At 50.1% G+C, this 21,673-nt stretch overlaps 1 protein-coding gene across 1 annotated transcript in view; it reads left to right on the forward strand.

Moving 5' to 3' along the window:
• The window catches only part of NXPH2 (neurexophilin 2), a 40,293-nt gene extending 23,513 nt beyond the window's left edge, over window positions 1-16,780 (forward strand). The window contains exon 2 of the mRNA XM_054177862.1: window positions 16,004-16,780. Within this exon, the coding sequence (XP_054033837.1) occupies window positions 16,004-16,747 (744 nt within the window). The 3' untranslated portion in view covers window positions 16,748-16,780. The remainder of the gene's footprint in view (window positions 1-16,003) is intronic.
• Window positions 16,781-21,673: the final 4,893 nt, after the last annotated feature.

Genomic DNA, 21,673 nt, shown 5'->3' on the forward strand with positions numbered 1-21,673 from the left:
GCAAGGGCATTCTTCTCCCTGTCAAACTTCCTCCTGCCCGGTGGCAGGCAGCTGAAAACACCAGAGCTGCTCTTTTGTCTCTCATGTGGACACTACCAGCTTTGCTCTAGCCAGCAGTTAGGTTTAGATTTGCTTCCTTCTTTGATCTCCACAATCTGTATGAAAACACACATTAGACACAAGAAGGAATGTGTGAGGTTTGAAGCCTGACTTCACTTACACATCATCAGTCCCTTGTTTTTCTGCTCATCAGCTTGCACCTCCTAGCTCTTACGTTAAAAACTTCTTCCTGACTCCTTTTGTTGTGGTTTGAGATTACTCATGCCACTTGCCAACACTCATTCCCAAAGCCATTCTTAAATCTGTGGTTCTGTTTCTTATACAGAGTTAGGACTTGGCTGTTGAATGAAAACAGCCATCTTTTGGATTAAACCCTCTCTGCCAGCAGGGGAATTAAGCAGCGACCTGCAAGTCTCCTTGGCCATTATGGATTCTTCTGACCTGGCTCCTTCTGCTTTTTAAAAAGCTGTGAGAACTGATCACTGCAGAGTGGCTGTTGTCAGAGTAAACCTTACATTAGCAAGCTCTGTTTTGGAAGCAAAGTCATTATCTGCCAGAGAGCTCAAGACCACAGTCAACTGAAAAAGAAAACTCCCCAAAGAAACTTGAAGAGTGAGGTGCAAAAGGAACACTTGGGGTTTGTTATGGTGCATGCTCAGCCTGGGAGCAGGGAAGAAAGTCAAAGGGCTTGCCAGCAGAAGAATATGGGTAAAGTAGACATCTGAAATTTGGGGAAAGAAAACTGTTGTGAGTGAAGACAAACAAGTCCACAGCCTTGATTCTTCACTGAGTCCTTATCTAACCTGAGTTCCCACTGAGGTTCTGCAGTCAAGTGCCTGGGGTGCAGCTGGCCATTGCAGCTCATGTATCCAGTGGCACCTGCACACCAGCTTGCATCGTCCATACTAACCCAGGAAAGGCATTTTAAGGTTATGCTTTTATACAGCCTTTCCCCTAAACACTCTTTATATGCATCCAAAGAGAATGCTTCCTGCTGCCCTGTTTCTAGGATTGTACATTTTCAGGGCTACACATTTTAGACATGTGCCTTAAAAGCAGTGTGCTGGAGTCCCACTTCCCCATCCCAGCCCTCCTGGGGGGCATTCCTCTGCCTGAAGTGCTCGCTTCACCGACTGCAAGCACCCTGCCAGTGCAGTGCTTTTCATACAACTTCAAAATAGTATTCTTTCTGTGCCAATTGTAATACATCAAGTGCTTCATGGGATGAGACCAAATGAATACTTGGGGTTATGTGCACAGTAATTCAGTCAGAGAGAGACTGGAAGATGTGAAGCTGTGTGGAATGCATTCCCTGTTTGTCTGATCCAGATCTGGCCTATGTGCAGCAAATAGGTTTGAAATCATATTTTATATGTAAATGGCAGCAATTTGTATTAACTCCTCTTGTGCTAGAGTGACATTTTCATCTTCCTCAGATCCTCTCCTGTTCTTAAACTGCTTGTACAAAGACCTTAGGTACTAACCACGGCAGTAAGTTACCGAAAGGGAACAAGCCAGGGATGTGCTGTGACTTTTTTCCAGTCAAACTAGACACCAAACTCATCTCTGCTCCCTTTTACAGACCCAAGCCGTGGATTTATTATAGCAGGGCAGATGATTAACCAGCTTTTAATTAAGACCTTTTAAAGCTTAGATGGTGACTGGACGTCAGATTTGGACCATGTGATTTTTAAAGTGTTTCAAAGCTATCATTTCATTTTAGCACTGACACTTCATGTACCTAACACTGATCTTGAGTGAGAATAATCATGGTTTGTTTGTCTTTTAAAAGCATCCAAAAATCCAAGGTATTATATTGATAAATAGGTGGAAAAGTGCTCAGCAAAATATTTCTGCTTTAGAAAGGTTTTAATTTACTGCCCCGGATCTTCAGCGTGCAAACAAAGCGATGCTGAAAGAAGTTCTGTTTTCCCTTTCCTTGGGGACATAAAAGATGGCTGAATAAATTAAAAGGGATTAAAATTGGCTTTCATTAGGACTTTACAGTATGAAGTCACCGTTACTCTACCATTATGCAGCACACAATGGCTGCAGGCCTGGCTGGCTGCTGCTAGGCAAAGGTTAATATTGTTTCACTTAAAACTTAATAGAAAGGTAGCTTCAGTCAATGATTTCCTCTTCTTTAAGAGAGCAATTCATTTAGGAAAGCAGCATGTATGCATGTGTGTAGGCAGCAGTAAAATAGCTCAGAGTGCCCCAATGTGCTACCTCATGCTAAGTGGTTTGAAAGGGAAGAATATTTTAATTTAATTTAGAAAACTGCCGTGGTCTCCCAAGCACACTGCAGGGAGGAGAGGAGCTGTGAGCCAGCCCCCCACTGCTCCCTGGGCAGCTGTGAGGACAGGCAGCGCTGGGCCCAGCTCCAGCCTTCACACCTGGCTGTGTGGCAGGGAGGAAGACAAGCCTTGGCCCTGCCTGCATCCCAGGTCAGTGTGGTGGAGTCACCTCTGCCAGAGCTGGGGGGCAAAGGCAGAGACAAGGGACTGCTCAGTCCCAGCAAGGGACAGGTGTTGGGAGCAGTCCTGGGAAGGTGCTAGCCAGGCTTTGCCCAAAGGGCCTCCACTTCCTTGAGAAGATGTAAGTGGAGAAGCTTCCTCCTGAAGTGTCACCCCCACAGGAAGCCACCTGGAAGCCAGCTTTGAACTTTGTCAGCCATGCCCCTCCTATCCCTGCCCAGCTGATGGGCTCTGGGATCCAGGCACACAATTCTTCAGTAGTAGGAGGATTCAGGAGGAATCACCAAGAGTCTCTGAGCAGCCCCAGTGAACAGATCCCTTAGCAGAGAAGTGTTGTCCAGGAACCCGGGGTGACCACAGCTTTTCCCAGGATGTCAGCACAGAAGGCACTTATAGCAGCTGGGAGCTTCGTTCTGTGGTGTCCCTAAGCTGTGCTTAAACCATGGTCTGAAGGTCATGGGAGCTGTGCACAGCCAGGGTCATGGCAGCTCTCCATAGGCTTGTCCTGCCATCCCTCCTGCAGGATGCTCACCCAGCCAGGAGTGATGCCAGCAGAACAGCTGATGTTTAGAGTTCTCTGCACCAAGCATTTCCTCCCAAACTCCACAGAATCCTGCACAATCTGACAAGATGCACCTGAGCACTGAAAGTGAGATGAAGTTCAGAAACTTGGGATTTGCTTTAGCTTGCTCTTCCCTCGCTCCCAGGCTTGCAAGCACTCTGAGGCTTCCTGGAGCAGGCTCTTTATCTCTATCAGGGCATGAGAGGTTGTTACGAGAGCAGCCTGCAGCGAAGCACCGCCACAATCTCAGGCCTTATTTAAATAATGCTGCTCATTGCCCATTAAAATGTAACTTCTTGCTCTAAAATGGGATTAATTAAAATGTACAAGAATGCAATTCAGTTACATTTTATGCTTGAGCCCAGCGTGTGCTTCTCATAAGTGATTCCCAGGTGTAACATCCAGGGCAGCGTGGCGTTCTCGCTCCTGCCGTTAGGAGCACAGATGCCTAGAGAACCTGCTCTTTTCAGAACCTTGGCTGGGGCCTCACCACTGGTAGATTTTTCATCACATAGTACTTGGGTCATTACTGGTTTGCCAGATAATTGTATCAGCCATCTAACTTTTGACAGTATCCAAAGTGGCTGAAAGTAGTTTGCTGCAGCACCTTTGTCTTTTAAAGGCCATTTGGGGCTTGTTATTTTAATCCTCGTGCAGCCTGATTTATCACTTCAAACATCTGTCAGCTGTGCTTTGTCTTGAAATTGATAGTGATGGTGTTACCGATTTTTCAACAGCAGCTGTTAGAGGTTCATTAGTTAGGCTCTCAAAGGGAGCAGATAACTGTAATATTTTTCTTTGTTAATCATCTCTCACGCATTGTAATAATACAGAGCTCCAAATCTGCTAGAAATGCACAGCTCCTCTCTGCTCCTGACTTGTCAGAAGCATCCTTTTATTCATTTAATCTGCCTCGATTATTAAAACTCTCTTCTTCATAATGCACTAAAAATTGGCTATAAGGGCACGTGAGCAGGAAGATAAAACCCCAGCCTCTGCTGCGTGGTGCAGGGGGAGGGCACCTGGGGTCCCAGAGTTCACATCCACATATGAACAGGCTCCAAGCAGCACATTAAGGGCTGCTCCATAACCCATCTCTAATTCACAGTTTACAAGGGCACAGAGCCTCCATGACGGCTCCAGGAAAGGCAGGTTCCTTTCTGACAGACACAGCGCTTTTAGTGCATTTTACCCTGTTCCATAAAATAGTCTTAATAGTTAACTCTGAGCCTTAAAGCATTTCCCACACCAAATCCATGCCAGCCTGCCCCCAGATGAGTGCCACAGTGGCTCTTGCTAGGAGCTTGGAAAGACCTGAACGTCTGTGGACTCTCTTGTAGCTGAGAACCTATCAGTGCTGCTGGTGGTTCAACCAGCAGTGCTCACCAACAGATAATTAGTGTTGGAAATTAGTATTTTAATGAACTGGTCTCAGCAAATGTAAAGCAAAACCTCTCAGGCATTGAAGAAATAAGCAGGAGGGAAAATCATTAACTCTGAAGTTTTACAGATGGATGGTCAGCAGGTGCTGCCCTGGGTAAAGGACTCCAGTAATCCTCTCTCAGATCATGCTAAGAGCAGGGCCCTGCAAGCTGTTGCTTTTCTTAGGGCCATGGTTGGGTGGGACATGGTGTACAGCTGGACAGGGCAGGATTAGGTGTGCAGATGGGCAGGGTTAGGTGTGCAGATGGACAGGGCAGGGATAGGTGTGCAATTGGACAGGGCAGGGTTAGGTGTGCAGATGGACAGGGCAGGGATAGGTGTGCAATTGGACAGGGTAGTGTTAGGTGTGCAGATGGACAGGACAGGGTTAGGTGTACAGTTGGACAGTCTGGGAATGGGGCAGCTCAGAAACTTGCCATCTGAACAGGAAATGTCTTCTGGGAATAACCAGAGGCAGATCTTCACCCCAAAGGCAGAGCACAAGTTCCATCCATCCACAGCACCAGGGAAGCTCAGTGCAAAATGGATTGCAAGAGTGCAGCTTGGATTGCAAGGAGCTGTGCACACTGGCTCAAAGGGCACCTGGACACCAGCTCCTCTTTGCTTTCTTCTCAAAGGTGGCCTGGTGTGCATCAGGCACCACAGTCATGCCAGGTCTAGGGAAAGGTTGTGCAGACAGCAAACAGCTAGAGGTACCTGCTTGAAGACCCCTGCCAGAAGAAATGTCCCTGCAGCAGAAGCCTGGCTGTGCACTAGGCCAGCCAGAAGGCACAGGCCATCACCAGACAGGAACCCTCACGCCCAGCTCAGGCTTCATCTTCCTTCTAGTTACCAGGGTTAGAAACTGCTCTTGGAACAAATGCACACTGAGTTTTTGAAGTCAGAGTTTCAGCTTTTAGCCACCTGCTTTCTTCAGAAGTCCCACCTAGCTGGATGAGTCCATTAGTGTGTCACAGACTCTGTGACCTGCCCATTCTGTGTGCTGCAGGACAGCTGGGCTCTAACACAGCTGATGGCATTGTGTAGCCAGCCAGGTGGAGCATGGACGCGCTCCACGACAGCATTCCCTTGGCCGTCCTGCTTGGAACCAAAATCCTGTCTCCAGCTTCACTGATAGATATATTTATAGACACATTTATAGATGTAATGTAAGCTTCCTCATCTGTAGTAACTGAAACAGATGCCTTTGACAGAATGGTTCACATTTATGTCACTTCTCTGCTCCTGCCTCCTGTACAGCATAGTTTCAGACCAGACTTTGCCTTGTCCCACTACAAACAAACACCAAGATGCCTGTTTTTCATTCCAGATATCTCTGGTCTTAGATGTAGGGGGGGAAAGACCAAACCAGTAGAAGGAGGTGAGGTCTTTGGGAGTAGAAGTTTTTTGGCAGGAAGCCTCTCTCAGACAGATTCTCTGTTCTCTCAGCAAGACGGCAGATCAGTGCCATGCATGGAGAGAACTTAAAAGCCCTCTATGCTCTAAGCAATTTATTCAGCTGAGGCTGGAGGGACCACCTCAGAGGCCCTAACACTCCTCATCAGGCCTGTGGGGCAGACAGCACGGATTTCCCACGGATGCGTTTGGAGAAGAAAATATTTGCAGGCTTTGTGTTTAAATTCCACTCTCTTCTTGTGCTGCTGCTGCCAGTTTCTTTACTGAAGTGCTGGCTTAGTAAAGTATTATCTTCCTTTCCCACAGAAATTGGAGCATTTTTAAGTGATTTTTTTTTCTGTTCTGTGAAATATGATACTGGGTTTGAAGCATGTGTGTTGTTCAAACATAGGCAATGAATTCTTACCCTGAACTGAGCCTCCCCCACCGCCCCCTGGGTTTAGATTGGTAGTTTTGTCTGCGAGTTATTTGGATGTCGCCATCCCATATTCTCATTAAAGCTGTCTACCTTTTACCTTCCCTGGCTTCTAGGTGTAGACAGATGTAGACAGAGCTCTTTTGAGGAGGAAAGGCAGAGCCCCGTTCAGCGGTGCGCTGTGAACCACACCTCATTAGCTGCCCGCACGCCTGCCGCGGGAGCAGCAGCACAACTCTGCCACCCTGCAGGCTGGGAACAGTGCCGAGGCACACACTGGCTTTCACGTCTCCAGTTTGTGTGCTCTGCCTTACCCTCTGTGCCAGTCTCGAGCTGCTGAAAGGGAAGAGGCTGAACGTGAGCAAAAGCTTCAGGCTTACCCTTACCGTTGTGTGTCTTCCAGGGGAAGAGGAGGCTGGAGCCAGGTGGGCATCAGGCTCCCCTCCCAAGTAACAAGTGATAGGATGAGATAAAACAGCCTGAAGTTGTGCCAAGGGAGGCTTAGATTGGATGTTAGGAGAAGTTTATTCACCTAAAGGGTTGTCAGGAACTGGAACAGGCTGCCCAGAGCAGTGGTGGAGTCATGATTCCTGGGGAGGGGGGGATTTAAACGATGTGTAGATGTGACACTTAGGGACATGGCTTAGTGATGGCCTTGGCAGTGCTGGGTTTGTGGTGGGACTCGATGGCCCCAAAGGGCTTTCTAACCAAGCACTTCTGTGGGTCTGTGGTCCTCTTGAAGTGTGCCCTTGTGACCAGCAGTGTTCTGTGACTTTCAGACAATAGTATGTCAGAAAGTATTCACATTCACAGTATTGAGACCTAGTTTCAGGCTGCCATTCCTTATCTTCTCTCTGTCCCTTGCCCACTGTGCCTCTCAGATGCCTTCCAGACATGCTGCAGAGCAATGGCTCTGGTGGGAGCCCCGCTGCCAGCCCCTGACAGGAGGCTGGTGTGCAGCTCTGGCTGCCCCTGTCAGCAGGGTGCCAGTGCAGCAGGCTGCTGTGGGGAGGAACTGCTTTGTAGCATTCATTTACAAGCAGAAAATTTAATGGGCTGTGAGGCTGGATCATGGGGGCCTTTTTTTGCTGCTGAAGCAGCTTGTCATTTTAGTTTTAACTGCAGGAGACAGGACAGAATTGTTAAAGCAAGCCAATTATATTAGCTATTGAACAGGGGATTTCTGTCCACCCTTCCCAGTGACAGAAAGCAGCAGCATGTCTGTGACCTGCTTCCCAAATGACAAGCTGCTAACATGACTGGGGATTTTGGGAAGTCTGGGTCTTGTGTCACCATCCAGCTCAAGATCAGCACAACTGACAAGCCACTCCCTGCTCTGCAGTTCCCCCTCCTAAAGGGTATCTTCGCTGCCATCAGCATGCTGAACCCCATAGACCCTCCTTCTGATCTGTTTTCAAATGAGATGGAAAGCAAGCTGGTGAACTCTGAGTTTCTGGCTTTCTTCTTTGCACCGGAGCATGTCAGAGTCTGTCACTTCCCACCGGAGCCAGCAAGGCAGTTACAACCACTGGCTGCTGTTTGTAGTTTAGCAAGGGAGAGGGTGTTCACGTGTAGGAAAGTGTTTCAGTGCCCGGAGAGCCAGGCCTGTCTCAGTTAGGAGGTTCAGCCTCTCTTGTGAATGCTCACATCCCACCACCCCCATCAGCATGGGTAAATGGTGATGACAATTTCTGTGGAGCCTCTTCATTCACATGGAGAAATAATGAATTCCCAGCTTTTGACAAACTGGAGTTGCTCAGTTAATCAAGCTAAAAGGCAGGACCTTTAGGAACATTCAGGTCCTGCTTTGCTGGTGTGCTGCTCGCACCTCTCTTTTCTTCCGGGCTGCAAACTGCCAGGGCTACTTCCAGAGCTGCACAGGACACAAAGACCCTGCTCTAAACTTCCATCTGAGAGGTCTTTTGTCATTTCTTTTGGGTTTTGAAGTTTGACGCTAGCAAATCCCTGCTCACTCTGTTCCTTCCCACCAGCTCAGTGATCAGAGCATTATACGCCACACAGATGGCTTGTGAGCTCCTTATGGGTCAGGCAGGGCTACCAGGTAGGTAGTTGTCATCACCAGGACCTGGGCTGTACCTTCGGCAGCGTGAAGCCTCCTGGGCTGGCTGCTTCTCAGCCACCTGTCATGACAGGGAGAGTCACCATGAGAGTCCCTCGTCAGCTGCACCATAACAACAGCAGAAGCATTTGGCTCAGGAAAAAAACAAGCAGCCAGACAGGTGGTCATGTTTTAGCAGCCCCTTCATCTCAACTGCCCCAAGTAATCTTTGCACTCTCTTCACAAACGAAATACATTTCAGAAGTCAGTTATATTTCTTTGGAGCTCTCCTGTTATTTTGCCAGAGTGAGAGCCACCCCCCCTGCTGTCAGGCCCTCAGGTATTCAAATGCACCTTTTTAACTTACAAAAGTAACTCCTAACAAGTGGCTTGTCTTGAATCCTAATTTCAAGTACACCTTCTGAGAGAAAACACAAACTGCAGGCTGTGGCAGGATGTTAACCTGCTTGCCTACAGAGCACTCTACACTCAGTTTTCACTTGCTGCAGCTGCTGTTGTCTAATTCACACTGGCATAGGTGCTGGCCTGGAGCTGCAGCTGATGGCAGTCGGGAGGAGAATCAGTGCAAATTTCAGGATCTCTGCGACAAGCAGATTTTGATTCAGCACAGAGCAGGACCTTGTTTCTCGGGGCAGGCTGACCGGCACAACTTTGTTTTCTCGAGGGAAACCCAAAAGCTTTGCAGCAGAATTTTTTGGGAGGAGGGGTTGAAAATCAAAAATTTCCAATCCAAAATCTGAATATGCCTTTGGGCAGCTAAAGATGGAGGCATCCTTAAGGATTTTCCTGCCTCTGTTAATTCACAGCTTTCATTGCCAGCAAAAACTGCAGCAGTAAATGAAAGTTAATCCACCTGGCAATTATGAAAGCACACAGGCTTATATCATCCTGAAAAACAAGGCTGGGACTAGGTGGAGCAGCCATGGCTCTCTCATACACTCCTACTGAAAGATGCTGCTGCTTAATTCCTGAATTCCTTGAAGCATTCCTGGCAGCAATCACATCTGCTGCCATAAAACCCATCCCGGCCTCTGCCGCTGGGAAAAGCCTATTTAATAATCAGTAAAGTTCAAGCTCAGCTTGTTGTGATGAATTATTGGAACCCCTTGTCATTTGCTTGGGGAAAGAAACACAACAAGGAAAAAAGGCTGCAGTGGAACACAAGTTGATGTTTTCCCATGGAATTGATGATGGGCTGAGTTTTTATTAATCCTGCTGGGCTGCAGTGTAAGATGCTGAAAAAGCTAATCTGAGATGATTGTGTCTGGCTAATGCCTGTGCTCCGAACAATTGATACAGCCTGTCCAGACATAAATTATTTAGCCTTTGATAAATGTGTTGAAGTCATTGACTTCGCACACGGACCCAGCAGGCCTGGTTCTCTGCCCCACCCCGCAGGGAGGGCTCTGTGCAGCCCCGCAGCGATGCTGGCTTGCTGGGGCCGAAATGAGTGCGAGGGAGCCAGAGCAGCAGCGGCGTGGCTGCAGCAGGGGCACCAACAGAACTCCCACGAGGTACAGCCTCGACGATGGAGGCAGTGCAGGGTGAGGAGACCAGCAGAAGCCTCCCCCGCTACGAGTTTGTCACTGGTGAAACGGGGTGGGAGGAGGTTACTGAGTGCCACCTGCCTGCCGCCACCCCTGGGTCTCTACCGGTGGGGGCTACAAAGCTCGCAGCAGGCCAGTGAGCTCTGAGCGGTGCTTGAGAGCCTCTGTCGCCACAGAGCTCTTCATTGCAGCTAAGTGCCGAGAGGTTTAAAACGATTCCTGGCAGAGGTGAGACCATGAAAGCGACTGCTGGTGATTGATGAGCAGCCTGGAAGAAATTCCCGGAGCATCCAGCCGATTAACTCTTGCAGGGGTACACCTGCTTGTATTTAGCGCCTTGCCCACAGAGAAAGGCGTGGGAGCAAGTTCTAGATGCATCCAGATGTATTGAGCATTTCCTGCCAGCAGTGTCTCACCAACAGGCTGCTTTCTCTGAAACTCCTCACAGGGATCATGGAGCAGAAGCACAGAACTACAGAATGGTCCAGGCCAGAAGCGACCTCCAAAGCTCATCCAGTCTGACCTACCCCCACTCAGCAGGGACATCCCCAACTAGATCAGGTTGCTCAGGGCTTTATCAAGCTTCACCTTGAGTATCTCCAGGGAAGGAGCCTCAACCACCAACCTGGGCAACCTGTGCCAGTGTTCCACCACTGCCTGCTCCTGTCCAGCTTCTCCCTCACCAGCACCCCTAAGTCCTTTTCCTCAGGGCTGCTTTCTATCACCTCCTCCCCCAAGCTGTACTGACAGTGAGGATTGTTCCAGCCCAGGTGCAGAACCCTGCACCTGCTCTTGTTGAACCTCATGAGGTTCCCCTGGGCCACCTCTGCAGCTTGTCCAGGTCCCTCTGGATGCCATCCTGCCCCTCTGGTGTATGGACAGCACCACTCAGCTTGGTGTCATCTGCACACTGCTGCTGGTGCATTCAACCTCACTGTGTCATTGATACAAACATTAAACAGCACAGGTTCCAGCATGGACCCCTGAGGGACACCACTGGCACTGCTCTCCACCTGGACTTCAAGCCATTGAGCACCACCCTCTGGATGTTACCACCCAGCCAGTTCCTTACCCACTGATCAGCCACCCAGCAAATCCACATCTCTCCAGCTTGGCCAGCAGGATGTTGTGGGGACTGTGTCCAAGGCCTTGCAGCAGTCCAGCTACATCACATCCAGAGGCTGTCCCTTATCTACAGCCACAGTCACTCTGTCATAAAAAGCCACAAGGCTGGTCAGGCAGGACCTGCCCCTAGTAAAGCCATGCTGGCTGTCCTGAATCACCTCCCTGTCCTCCATGTGCCTCAGCTTGGCAGATATCTAGGAGGGTCTGCACCGGGATCTTCCCAGGCAGGGAGGTGAGGCTGACAGGTTGGCAGTTCCCAGGCTCCTCCGTTCTCCCCTTGTTAACAATGGCTGTGATGTTTCCTTTCCTCCAGTCCCCAGGGACCTCACCTGACTGCCAAGATTTCTCAAATATCATGGAGAGTGGCCTGGCAACCACACCAGACAATTCCCTCAGGACTCTGGGATGCATTTCCTCAGGCCCCATGGACTTGTGTATCTTCAGGGTCCTCAGATGATCACACACCCTGTCTGAGCTCACAGTGGGAGGGACCATGTCACCCTGGGCTCCAGCTTGGCCATCAACATGAAAGCCATGAGCAGAGAGGTTGCCAGTGAAGACTGAGGCAAAAAAAGAGGGTTCCTGTGGTGAGTGATCTGCATGCAGGCTGCTGCTGCTTACATCCACGCTGCATTTGGATTGGGGAGCATAAACCAAGCCCCATCAAGAGCTGGAGGAAGGGAAGGTCATTAATGACATGCCCTTTTCCAGCTGCCTGCAGCTGTTGCTTTGGTTCCAACCCACCTTAAAGGCCTAGAAGGGGGGTCAAGGGGCTATGAACCCTGACTGAAAGGAGATAGCAAATCTTGGGTTGAGCACTTTGAGCATGGTGTGTGTCAAGGCACCATGGAACAGATTCATGGAAGCACTGGCTGTCTGGAGAGACTGGGGGCTGTGAAGAAAGCAGGGCTGAGGGCACTACCTGAGCAAGTTGAAGATGTCCCTGCACACTGCAGCAGGGTTGGACTGGATGACCTGATGTAGTGTAGCTGGGCATGGCCCTGCTTACTGCAAGGGGTTGGACCAGATGACCTCTGGAGATTCCTTCCAACCCAGCGCATACTATGATTTCACCTTGTGCTGCTCTGCTGTGGGCAAGGTCAGTCGAGGGCGTGAAGAGCAGTCAGCATTTCAGAGCAGCACCCAGGAAGACCCACTGGTTTGAAGTTTAACACTCCACAAACACGAAGCACAGCTTGGTTTGAGCTGCTCTGCTGGTTAAGGCAACAAAAGCAACCCCTGAGGCATGCTGTGGATACTGTGCTGCTCAGTGGGGCCAAGATTGTTTCTTATTAGAAAATATCTACCATCTAGTGAGAATTTTAGAGTAACTGGGTGACATTATACAGCCCCTGCAATATGGAAAAAGCTTAGATGATTTCTTCTGTTTGGAAATTGATGGTTTGGAGGGGATGGGAAAATGCAGGTGCAGCAGAGGAGAACTGCAGCCATAGCCATCTATTTAAATGTAGACCTCCTTAAGCCAGTAATTTTCAAATACCCTACTAGCAATATTTTCCACTGCAGAGAAGCATTATAGTGAAATGGGAAGATGCTGAGGCAATCATTTTTCCCCAGCATGTGCTGCATTCTTTAAACACTTCTTTATTGCCCGGACGTTGCCAGCCAAGGTGAATCAAGAGCTGAACAAAGAGCATTGCCCAGCCTGGCCAGCAGCTCGGAGCTGGCGGCAGGCAAGCGGCCATGCTGCTGTACAGAGCCAAAGGAAGCCTTGCTTTGGTTCTCTTATACTGTAGAAAGCTGCACTCAAAATAGAAAACCAACAGCACATGCACAGGGAAAGGGTTTCTCTTTGAAAAAGCACGGATGTCAGTCACAGCTGCGAGCGGCGTCTCCTCACTCCTGCTCGGAGCAGAGCCAGGCGCTGCTTTGCTCCACACCTCTTCACTGAACATCTGTAACACACAACAAAGGTGCTGCCCAGAGCCTGCAGAGCTCACCACTCTGCACCCAGCCCAGCTCACCACTCTGCCAGCCTCTGCTGAAACCAGGGACTTGAGAGCAGTCAGGGACTAAGGCTGTGTGAGATTGGCCAATGCCGCAGTTTGCTTCAGGAGGAGGTTAAGTGTAAGGTACAGCCTTGAGCAGTGGGCAGTGATGGCTATCTAGGCCTCAAACAGGGATATTCCAGCTTCTAAGGGAGCACACTGATGGTTTAGTATTGCTGCATGATCAAAGCTGTTGTGTTGCCACAGGAAATACAGCACTAGCTCCAGGGACATGGGTCAGTATCTTGGAGAACACCTCACGCTGTAGCACAGAGATAATTAAAAGTAGCAGCAGTAGTTAGCATGATTCCACCATGGTGGTTTTGAGGCAGTTGTGCTCCAATCCCTCACCAATGTGACCATCCCAGCTGGCTTGAGCTTCCTACCTTTCAGCCATCCCAAACCTCACACCCACATATTTCTCCTTTTTATAGCAGACCCTTCTGAGCAAAGCAGTTAGAAAGCAATGCTCTGCCATCTTATTTGGAGTGAGAGCCCCCTGAAGAGACAGATGTTGAGCATTACCAGGAACACATGACTCCATGCCCTCTAGATCCCTCCACGAGAGGCAAGGGGAGGAAAGCCAACGAGCCCTTGCGCAGGTTCCAGCAAACACTGCGAAAGCAAAGCAGCCCAGGGCAGTTGTGTACATCCCTGTGCCCTTGCCAGAGAACAGCCAGAGCTAGAAGCAGGCGCAAGCGAAGGAAGATCCTCCTGCAGCTTTGTCCCCATGCACTTCTCCCTCAAATTTGTGGCTGTAGCTTGCAGCAGCTGCCTCCAGCTCCGCTGCTAACAGCAGTGCCAGTGTTGGGTGCCCACAGTTCAGACCAGGCGTTCACATTTTCATAGCAGATCATTTAGCCGTGCAAACACAGCGGAAGCTTTCTGATATCTCAGCACTGCCAGGGCCTCTTTGTTTGTGCTTGCAAAGGCCTGAGGTGAGTTTTGGGGTGAAGGCTGGGTGAATGTATGCATCAGTTCTTGTTCCATCTGCGCAGAGCTGCTCCTTTCTGCAGCAGGGCTGTTACTGCCCTGGCAGTGGTGATGGCCAGCTGTGCCCAGCATCACCCAGCTGGGTGAGAGCTTTCAGCAAGTGGCTGCAGAGCCATGCATGAGCGTGGCACTGCTTCAGCAGGAGCTTTCCAGCACAGCAGAAGCCACACTTCCTCCAGCAGTGTTCTGCAGCGCTATTTGTGCCGCTACAGCATCTGTCCCTGTGCCCAGCAGAATCTCCTGGTTCAGCGCTCAGCCACAGAAATGCTGCCACACGAAGTCTGAGACTGAAGGCTGTTGTCTTGTTCTCCCCTCCTCTTTCTAACCTCGAGAAGAAAACAAAGTCTTCCTGCAGAGACACCTGGCCATATGCTTTAACCCCGCCGTAGATTTGGTCAGCAACCGTGTCGGCTGCCTGGCTGCAGCCAGGCTGTGCATGGTGTCCTGGGGGCCAGCCTGCAACACCCATCCCAGTTACTGCACTAGGGGTGCTCAGCAAGAACAGGTGGTAGGTGGGTTTGGAGCCTGGTGCCCCAGTGAAGACCCAAGGGCTCGGGAGTTTCTGATCTTTGCCAGAGGCTGAAATGAAGAATTGCAGATGATAAAGTAACGACTGAGGATAGTAGAAACTGAGTGCTAGGGGGAACTAAGGCGTAGAGGACCCCCTTGGGATCAGTAAGCCCAGCACTGCAGGGTCCCTAGTGACAGGCAGCACAAAATCCCACCCCACGAATTCAGCATCAGACTGAGTGAGCAGGATGGCAGGCACTCCGTGCTTCATCTGCTTTAAGCAAACTTCCACCCCACAATCTTGCTGTGGGTGCCTGCTGGATAGTGAAAACCCCATCCTGTGCTGGGAGCCCACCATGACACTGCAAGATTGATGATGAAAGGAGGGCAGCATTTTGCCATCAGAAAGAGGCAGCAGCCATTTCTCACTGGAGCCGAGGACAGCATGAGACCATTTGTTCTTTCCATTTTAAGAGCCTTTTCCCCCTGCTCACACATGGAAGCTGGAAAACTTTGTAGATTAAGTGCAACAGTCTTGAAGAGAAGAACCCCTGAGAACACATTCTCCCAAACTTTAAAGGCCCTGAAAAGAAAATTTAGGTGATCCTTTCTAGCCTGTTGAAACACAGACTCTGGTTCTGCCATCCTGAGCACAGGACCTCAGAGTGTACAGGAGGAATGTGCCTGGGCCCTGCATCTGCATGTTGGAAATCAGCTACTTACTGAGCTGCCTGTTTGACTGAACCCTAACACCACTCTTGCACTACCAGCACTAGTTAATGGCTTTCCAACAACTTTTCCAACAGATCTGAGGAAAAACGACTCTCCTGTGAGGGTGCTGGAGCCCTGAAGCAGGTGGCCCAGAGAGGCTGTGGAGTCTCCTTTTCTGGAGAGATTCCAAACCCATATTACACCACCAGAAAGGGCTGAGCAAGACAGGCTTTTAAGCCTAAACAAGTTGGGAGGTTAAGTGGTGATGGGGTGAGGGGTAGGGAAGAGGGAATGGAAAATGTGGTGGGTTTATTTCACATCATCTTGTAGCAGAGGTGCTGCCTTGCCGTTCAGCTTCTCCAGCATCCTTAGGCATATTTTTGTCTAATAAATCTATGAGCAAAGGGAGGCTGCCTGCGCTTGCTGATCTCAGGCCGTGCAGGGAGGCATCCATTTGTCCCAGTGGAAGGCTCCTACTGAGCTGCATGCATCTCCTGTAGGCTGTTCTGAGTGAAATCTCTGAGTTTTCCTGGGCCAGCAGCTGTGACTTGTTACAGTGGCTCAGCTGCCTGGGCCAGTCCAGCCACTATTGGTGTAAAATAGCTATTACTGGCTCCTTCTGGATCTTGGCATCTCTGTTTCCACACTCACAGTTCTTCCTTTCCGTTGTGAACAGGTGCTCTGTGACGCTAGTCAGGCTGCACAAGGCACAGAGGTGCTGGACTGGGAAGAGAAGGATGCTGCGGAGACGCTGGTTGAGAGCGTGGTGCACCCCAGGATCCTCAACCCCCTGCGCCTCTTTGTGAAGCCATCCCCAGTGCTGAAGCACGGCCAGGTGTCCTACTCGGACAGCACAGACAACTTCTGGGACTGGCTGTCCAACATCACGGAGGTTCAGGAGTCTCTTGCACGAATTAAGCGCAGGCCTATAGTAAAAACTGGGAAATTCAAGAAGATGTTTGGCTGGGGAGACTTCCACTCCAACATCAAAACCGTGAAGCTGAACCTGCTGATCACCGGCAAGATCGTCGACCACGGCAACGGGACCTTCAGTGTGTACTTCCGACACAACTCCACGGGCCTGGGGAACGTCTCGGTCAGCCTGGTGCCACCTTCCAAGGTGGTGGAGTTTGAATCTTCTCCACAGTCAACACTGGAGACCAAGGAATCCAAGTCCTTCAACTGCCGAATCGAGTACGAGAAAACAGACCGCGCTAAAAAAACTGCCTTGTGCAACTTCGACCCGTCCAAGATCTGCTACCAAGAGCAGACGCAAAGCCACGTCTCCTGGCTGTGCTCCAAACCGTTTAAGGTGATCTGCATTTACATCGCTTTCTACAGTGTAGATTACAAACTGGTGCAGAAGGTCTGTCCCGACTACAACTACCACAGCGAGACGCCGTACTTGTCCTCTGGCTGACGCAGCCGTGGGCAGCCGCAGAGCTACAGCATCGGCCGCCAAAGCAAGCGTCTCCAGTGCCCTTTTGGAGAAGAATTTGTTTTCCTATCAGGTCAAAAGTCTTTAAAAACTGTAGCTGTGTTTGTGCTGTACAGTAAATACCAAACTACTCCTGTAACGACCCTCGCCCCGTGAGACCGCTGCCTCTGAGCTCTGTCACGGCTCCAGAGGGAACAAGCAGGCAGCACATGACAAAAGTGAAACAAAGCTGTGGCTGTAGTGAAAACTGATCCTGAAAATCTGTTACCTGGATTTTACACTAGCCATGATGGCAGAGAAGGGGCTGGTACTTGGGCAGCACTTAGCAGCACCCTCTTTGTCACTAGGAACTGTAAATGGTAATCTAAAGAGCAAAGGATGAAGCAGCCTCCCAGCCGCTTCCACACAGAATGCTCTCCCACCCATTTCATGGAGAATGTTACACACACAGGGCTCAAGGAATCAACTCCAAACACCAAGAGCAAGGAATCTGCATTTCTTTGAGTTGTAGTGGTTGTGTGTATTCACTGAAGTGAGGAGTAAGTAGTGCTCCCTTCAGCCCTCCCACCCTGCATGATGTCATTAGACATCATGAGTGCTGGTTTCTTAGCCCCACCAGGTGTTCAGCTTTGCTGTACACCCATTCCTTCCTTTCTTCTGTGGTCACTGCTGGGTTTGATTCTTCTCCCATGCCCACTGTACCCCAGTACCAGGCCTGCAGGGAGAGAAAACATGCAGACCTTGGAGAAAAAGAGGATCTCTGTCCAACACTGGGGCATGTGAAGAAAACCATTGCCTTGTTGTCCCACCCTCCTGGCACTGTCCTGCAGCAGGGACAACACACCACAGAGTAAGGACAAGCCACACATAACAGAAGCTTCCTGCCCCATGCCACCCAGGTGTCCTCCTCAGCCCCGTGCCACCTGCCCCAGGCCACAGCACGAGCATGAAGAGGACAACAGAGCTCCATGTGTCCTCACCTCACAGGGCAGACGGCATGGAGCTCCTGCCAATACACAGGCACTCACCCAGGCTTCCCCCAGTGCAGAGCAGCAGCACTCCAGCACAGCTATGAGCACAAGGGCCTGGCTGTGCTGTAGCTGCTCAGGGCAGCTGGGGCTGCTCAGCAGCAGTGAGCTCCAGCAATGCAGCTTCAAGCACCAGGCCCCGGTGCTTTCCTCGGGTATTGGTCTTGCTGCTGATGCCAATTTGCTGTCCCAGTTCTACGTCACAGCTCCTGTGGAAGAAGCTGGCTGAGGACGTGCTTTTATTATTGCCTCCAAACTTACACACGGGGTCCAAGTAGTCAGGCACAGCTTAAATAAAGTACTACTAAAATACTCCAAGTGACGTGCACCCAGACAGGTGGCTGGGGCAGCTCAGACTCACTCCTGAGATGACTTCAGAGCTCCCTGGTAAAGTCTCCTACCAAACAAGTGTTCTGTTTCTCACACACTGCCAGGAACTGGCTCATTTGTTATCCTCTTTAGGTGACAAATTTAAATGTGCTGTTTAGTTTGATCAATACTCTAAATGTTCTCCTTCATCTTACTTCATCCAGAGTCCCTCCTGGTCTAAAGGATGTTTGTCTGTTGCTGCTGATTCCTACAAGATGGTCTACCTGGTATTCAGCATAGTGTGTCCTCATCCTGGCTGTACATAGAGCTGAGTTCAGTGGGCGGTGCTTTGTACCTTAGCTGTAAGCCATGATCTTACTGCCATGTATTTTCACTCAGCACTAAAAGAACCCCCTACATGCTGTTTCTTGTAGAGTATGTGGCAATCATGTCTGTAGAGACACTGCAGTATGTGTTCATGTACAGGATACCTGCCTCCCTCTCCAGGGTCCCTGTCTCCCTGCCTAGGGTCCCTGACTCCCTGTATTTGTATGTAAATAAAGAGAGTTTGCTAAAGCTGGCCCTTGCTCGTGGCACCATGGCTTCTGTTTAGAGATGCTACCTTGTGTCTCCATACACAAAACTGAGGCCTCAAGCAGCACCCAGCACCGGTGCCCAGCTGGAGTGGCCTCTAGGAATGTGCACCACAGCAAGCTGTGCTGCAGTGCCAGGCAGCCCAAGCTCAACTGCTCAGCAAGCGTTCAAGGTACACCAAGAGTAGAGGGGTTAGCCCAAAGTAGAAAACATTTCAGCTCCTCCAGGCAGGAGCATGCTGAGGATGTACCAGCTGGTTGCTGAATCACAGAATGATCATTGCTGGAAACAACCTTTAAGATCATCAAGCCCAAGCACCATCTAACTCCACCAGGGCCACTGCTACACCAAATCCAGATGGCTTTTAAATACATCCAGGGATGGAAACATAACCACTTCCCTGGGCAGCCCGTTCCACTCTGAGAGCCCTTTTGGTATAGAAGTTTTTCCTAATGTCCAGCCTAAACTGCCCCTGGTGTAACTTGAGGCCATTTCCTCTCATCCTATCAGCTGTGACATGTGAGAAGCACCCAGCACGCACCTCTCTACAACCTCCTTTCATGTTCAAAAGAGAAGTGGGCTCTCCCCCAGCACAGCCAGCCTCTCAGTGCAGCATAGCCATGTCCCACGTTGAGTTTTCCAGATCTCAGGAAGACAAAGCAGGGCCTTGAGCAAACAAACATGGCTCTGGCAACAGCCAGAGCACCTGGGGATTCACAGGGAAAGGCTACTGCCAACCAGGGCATGAGCTAACACCCGAGCTTCTTCGGCACTGAGAAGACGGGCACCAGCCAGCAGCTCTGGACCTAAACCAGCTTGCAGGCTCTTCAAAGCAAGGCCCAGACTGGTGTCGTGCCAGCTTTGGTGCTGGGGCAATGGGAGAAGCTTGCACTGCTCTCCTCCAACCAAGCCTCAGCACAAGAAGGCAGCCTGGCAGCTGGAGCAGGAGGAAGGAAGGAGCCCCAAAGCTCATCACGCCAGAGACCTGCCCACCACAGTAACTGTGAAAAACAGCTTTAAAGCATTTGGGGGATGTGTTGGGGGTTTGGCTGTTTGTTGTTTTGGGGGTCTTGTTTGTTTGGGTTTGTGGGTTTAGATTTTTTGGGGTTTCTTCAGGTTTTTGTTTGGGTCTTTTCCAGATCAGTTTTGAGAAAGTCACCGAAAGAAAGCACTTACAGATGAAAACCAGGCTCAGGAGAAACCACTTATAGCTAGCAGGGTCAGCAAAACACAACCCACTGGTCTGAAGGAAGGGACAAACTTCACAGAATGCCAGGTTGGAAGGGACTCCAAGGCTCCTCTGGTCCAACCGCTCTGGGTGATGGTGTGGTTGAAATGTCAAGCTGGGTCTTCAAACTGACCAGTGCAGGGGACTCCGCTGCTTGCCCTGGGAGATGATTCCAATGTCCAGCCGTGCTCATGGGGAAACATTTCTTCTGGAGTCCAATGGGAACCTCCAAGCTCTCCCCTCCTCTTCTCCAGGCTGAACAACCCCAGCTCTCTCAGCCTCTCCTCCCATAGCAGAGCTTCCAGTCCCCTGGTTGTTCCCCTGGCCCTTCTCTGGACACTTTCCAGGCCATTTGGTACAGCAGGGGCCAAAACTGTAGGCAGTGCTCTGGGGAGGTCTGAGCAGCACGGGATGATTTCTTTACCTCTGCTGCTGATGCCCTTGCTGACGTAGCCCAGCACCCTGTTGGCTTTCTTTGCCCCTGCAGCTCACTGTTCACTCACACTGAGCTGCTTGGCCACCAAGGCCGCCCCTTGCTGCCCATGTAAGCAGAGCCAAATTTGATTTAAGCTCACAGAGAACAGGGCAGTTTATGAAACTTTCCTGTGTAACAAGTGATTCTTTTAGATAACTTTCTGCTTTTAATGGTTGTTCCTCTCATGACTCTTATTTAAAAGGCTTTAAAATAAACATTTGGAAGGCTTTAAATAACATTCTCTGAAAGTGTCCCCCATGGGCAATCATCACTTCTGACTGCAGCAGCTTCACCCAAAAGTTTTCAGTATGCATAATTTAATTGAATCCAATCTCAGCAGTCTCGTTTTGCAGGCATTCATACAAACACAAGCATTATTTGAACTCCTCACTAAACACTTCCTCTTGTTCACCCACCCCAACCAAAAGATAATGCACAGCATCACAGAATGATTTGGGTTGAAAGGGACTTTAAAGCTCATCCAGTCCAATGCCCTGCAGTCAGCAGGGACAGCTGCAACTAAGTCAGGTTGCTCAGAGCCCCAAGCAACCCTGGAGAGGTTGTTTCTAGGGACAGGGCATCTCCCACCTCTCTGGGCAATGTGGGCCAGGATCTCAGCACCCTCAGTGTAAAAGGTCTCCAGCCCCTTCCCCCCAGTTCCTGGCATGTACAGAGGCATCACTTGTTGTCTTCAGAGCCCCATGCTGTGGGAACACACCTTCCATGGCTCCTGTAATCACTACAACTTCAGCAAGGAAGTCACTTGATTTGTTTTTCTCTCAAGAGTTCATCCTCTGAACCCTCGGCCTTTTCATCTCCTCCTAACCCTTGCTGCTGGTCACATCCTGCTACAAGCTCCTCAGCCTCTTGCCCGCAGCAGTGATGCTGCACTGGCACCAGGGCCTGCCTCGCTGCCTGCCAGCTCCCGAGTTCTACACCAGGCAGTCAGGCTGCACTACAGCACTGAGCAAGACAAAAAAGAGGCAAAAGCTGAGCACTGTTGGCTGTGAGCTCCCTGGGGTTGCCACATTTTCTTTGTGGGGTGAATTTAGCAGGCAGTGCCAGAAGAGCAAACCTCTGAATTATCCTGATGCCACTGGAGAAACTCACAGCAGCCAGGGCAAAGGTGCTCAATGCAGATCAGCACCCTATGCTGCCTTTCTTGATTGCAATTCAAGGGCATTAGAATTTGCTGCTTGTTTTATGCTCTGCTGACCAGCATCATCTGGATAATGTTTTATTTATAGTATAATAATGAGTCGTCATTACCACTG

Source organism: Dryobates pubescens, chromosome 2, assembly GCF_014839835.1.
Source record: "Dryobates pubescens isolate bDryPub1 chromosome 2, bDryPub1.pri, whole genome shotgun sequence".
Lineage (NCBI taxonomy): Eukaryota > Metazoa > Chordata > Aves > Piciformes > Picidae > Dryobates > Dryobates pubescens.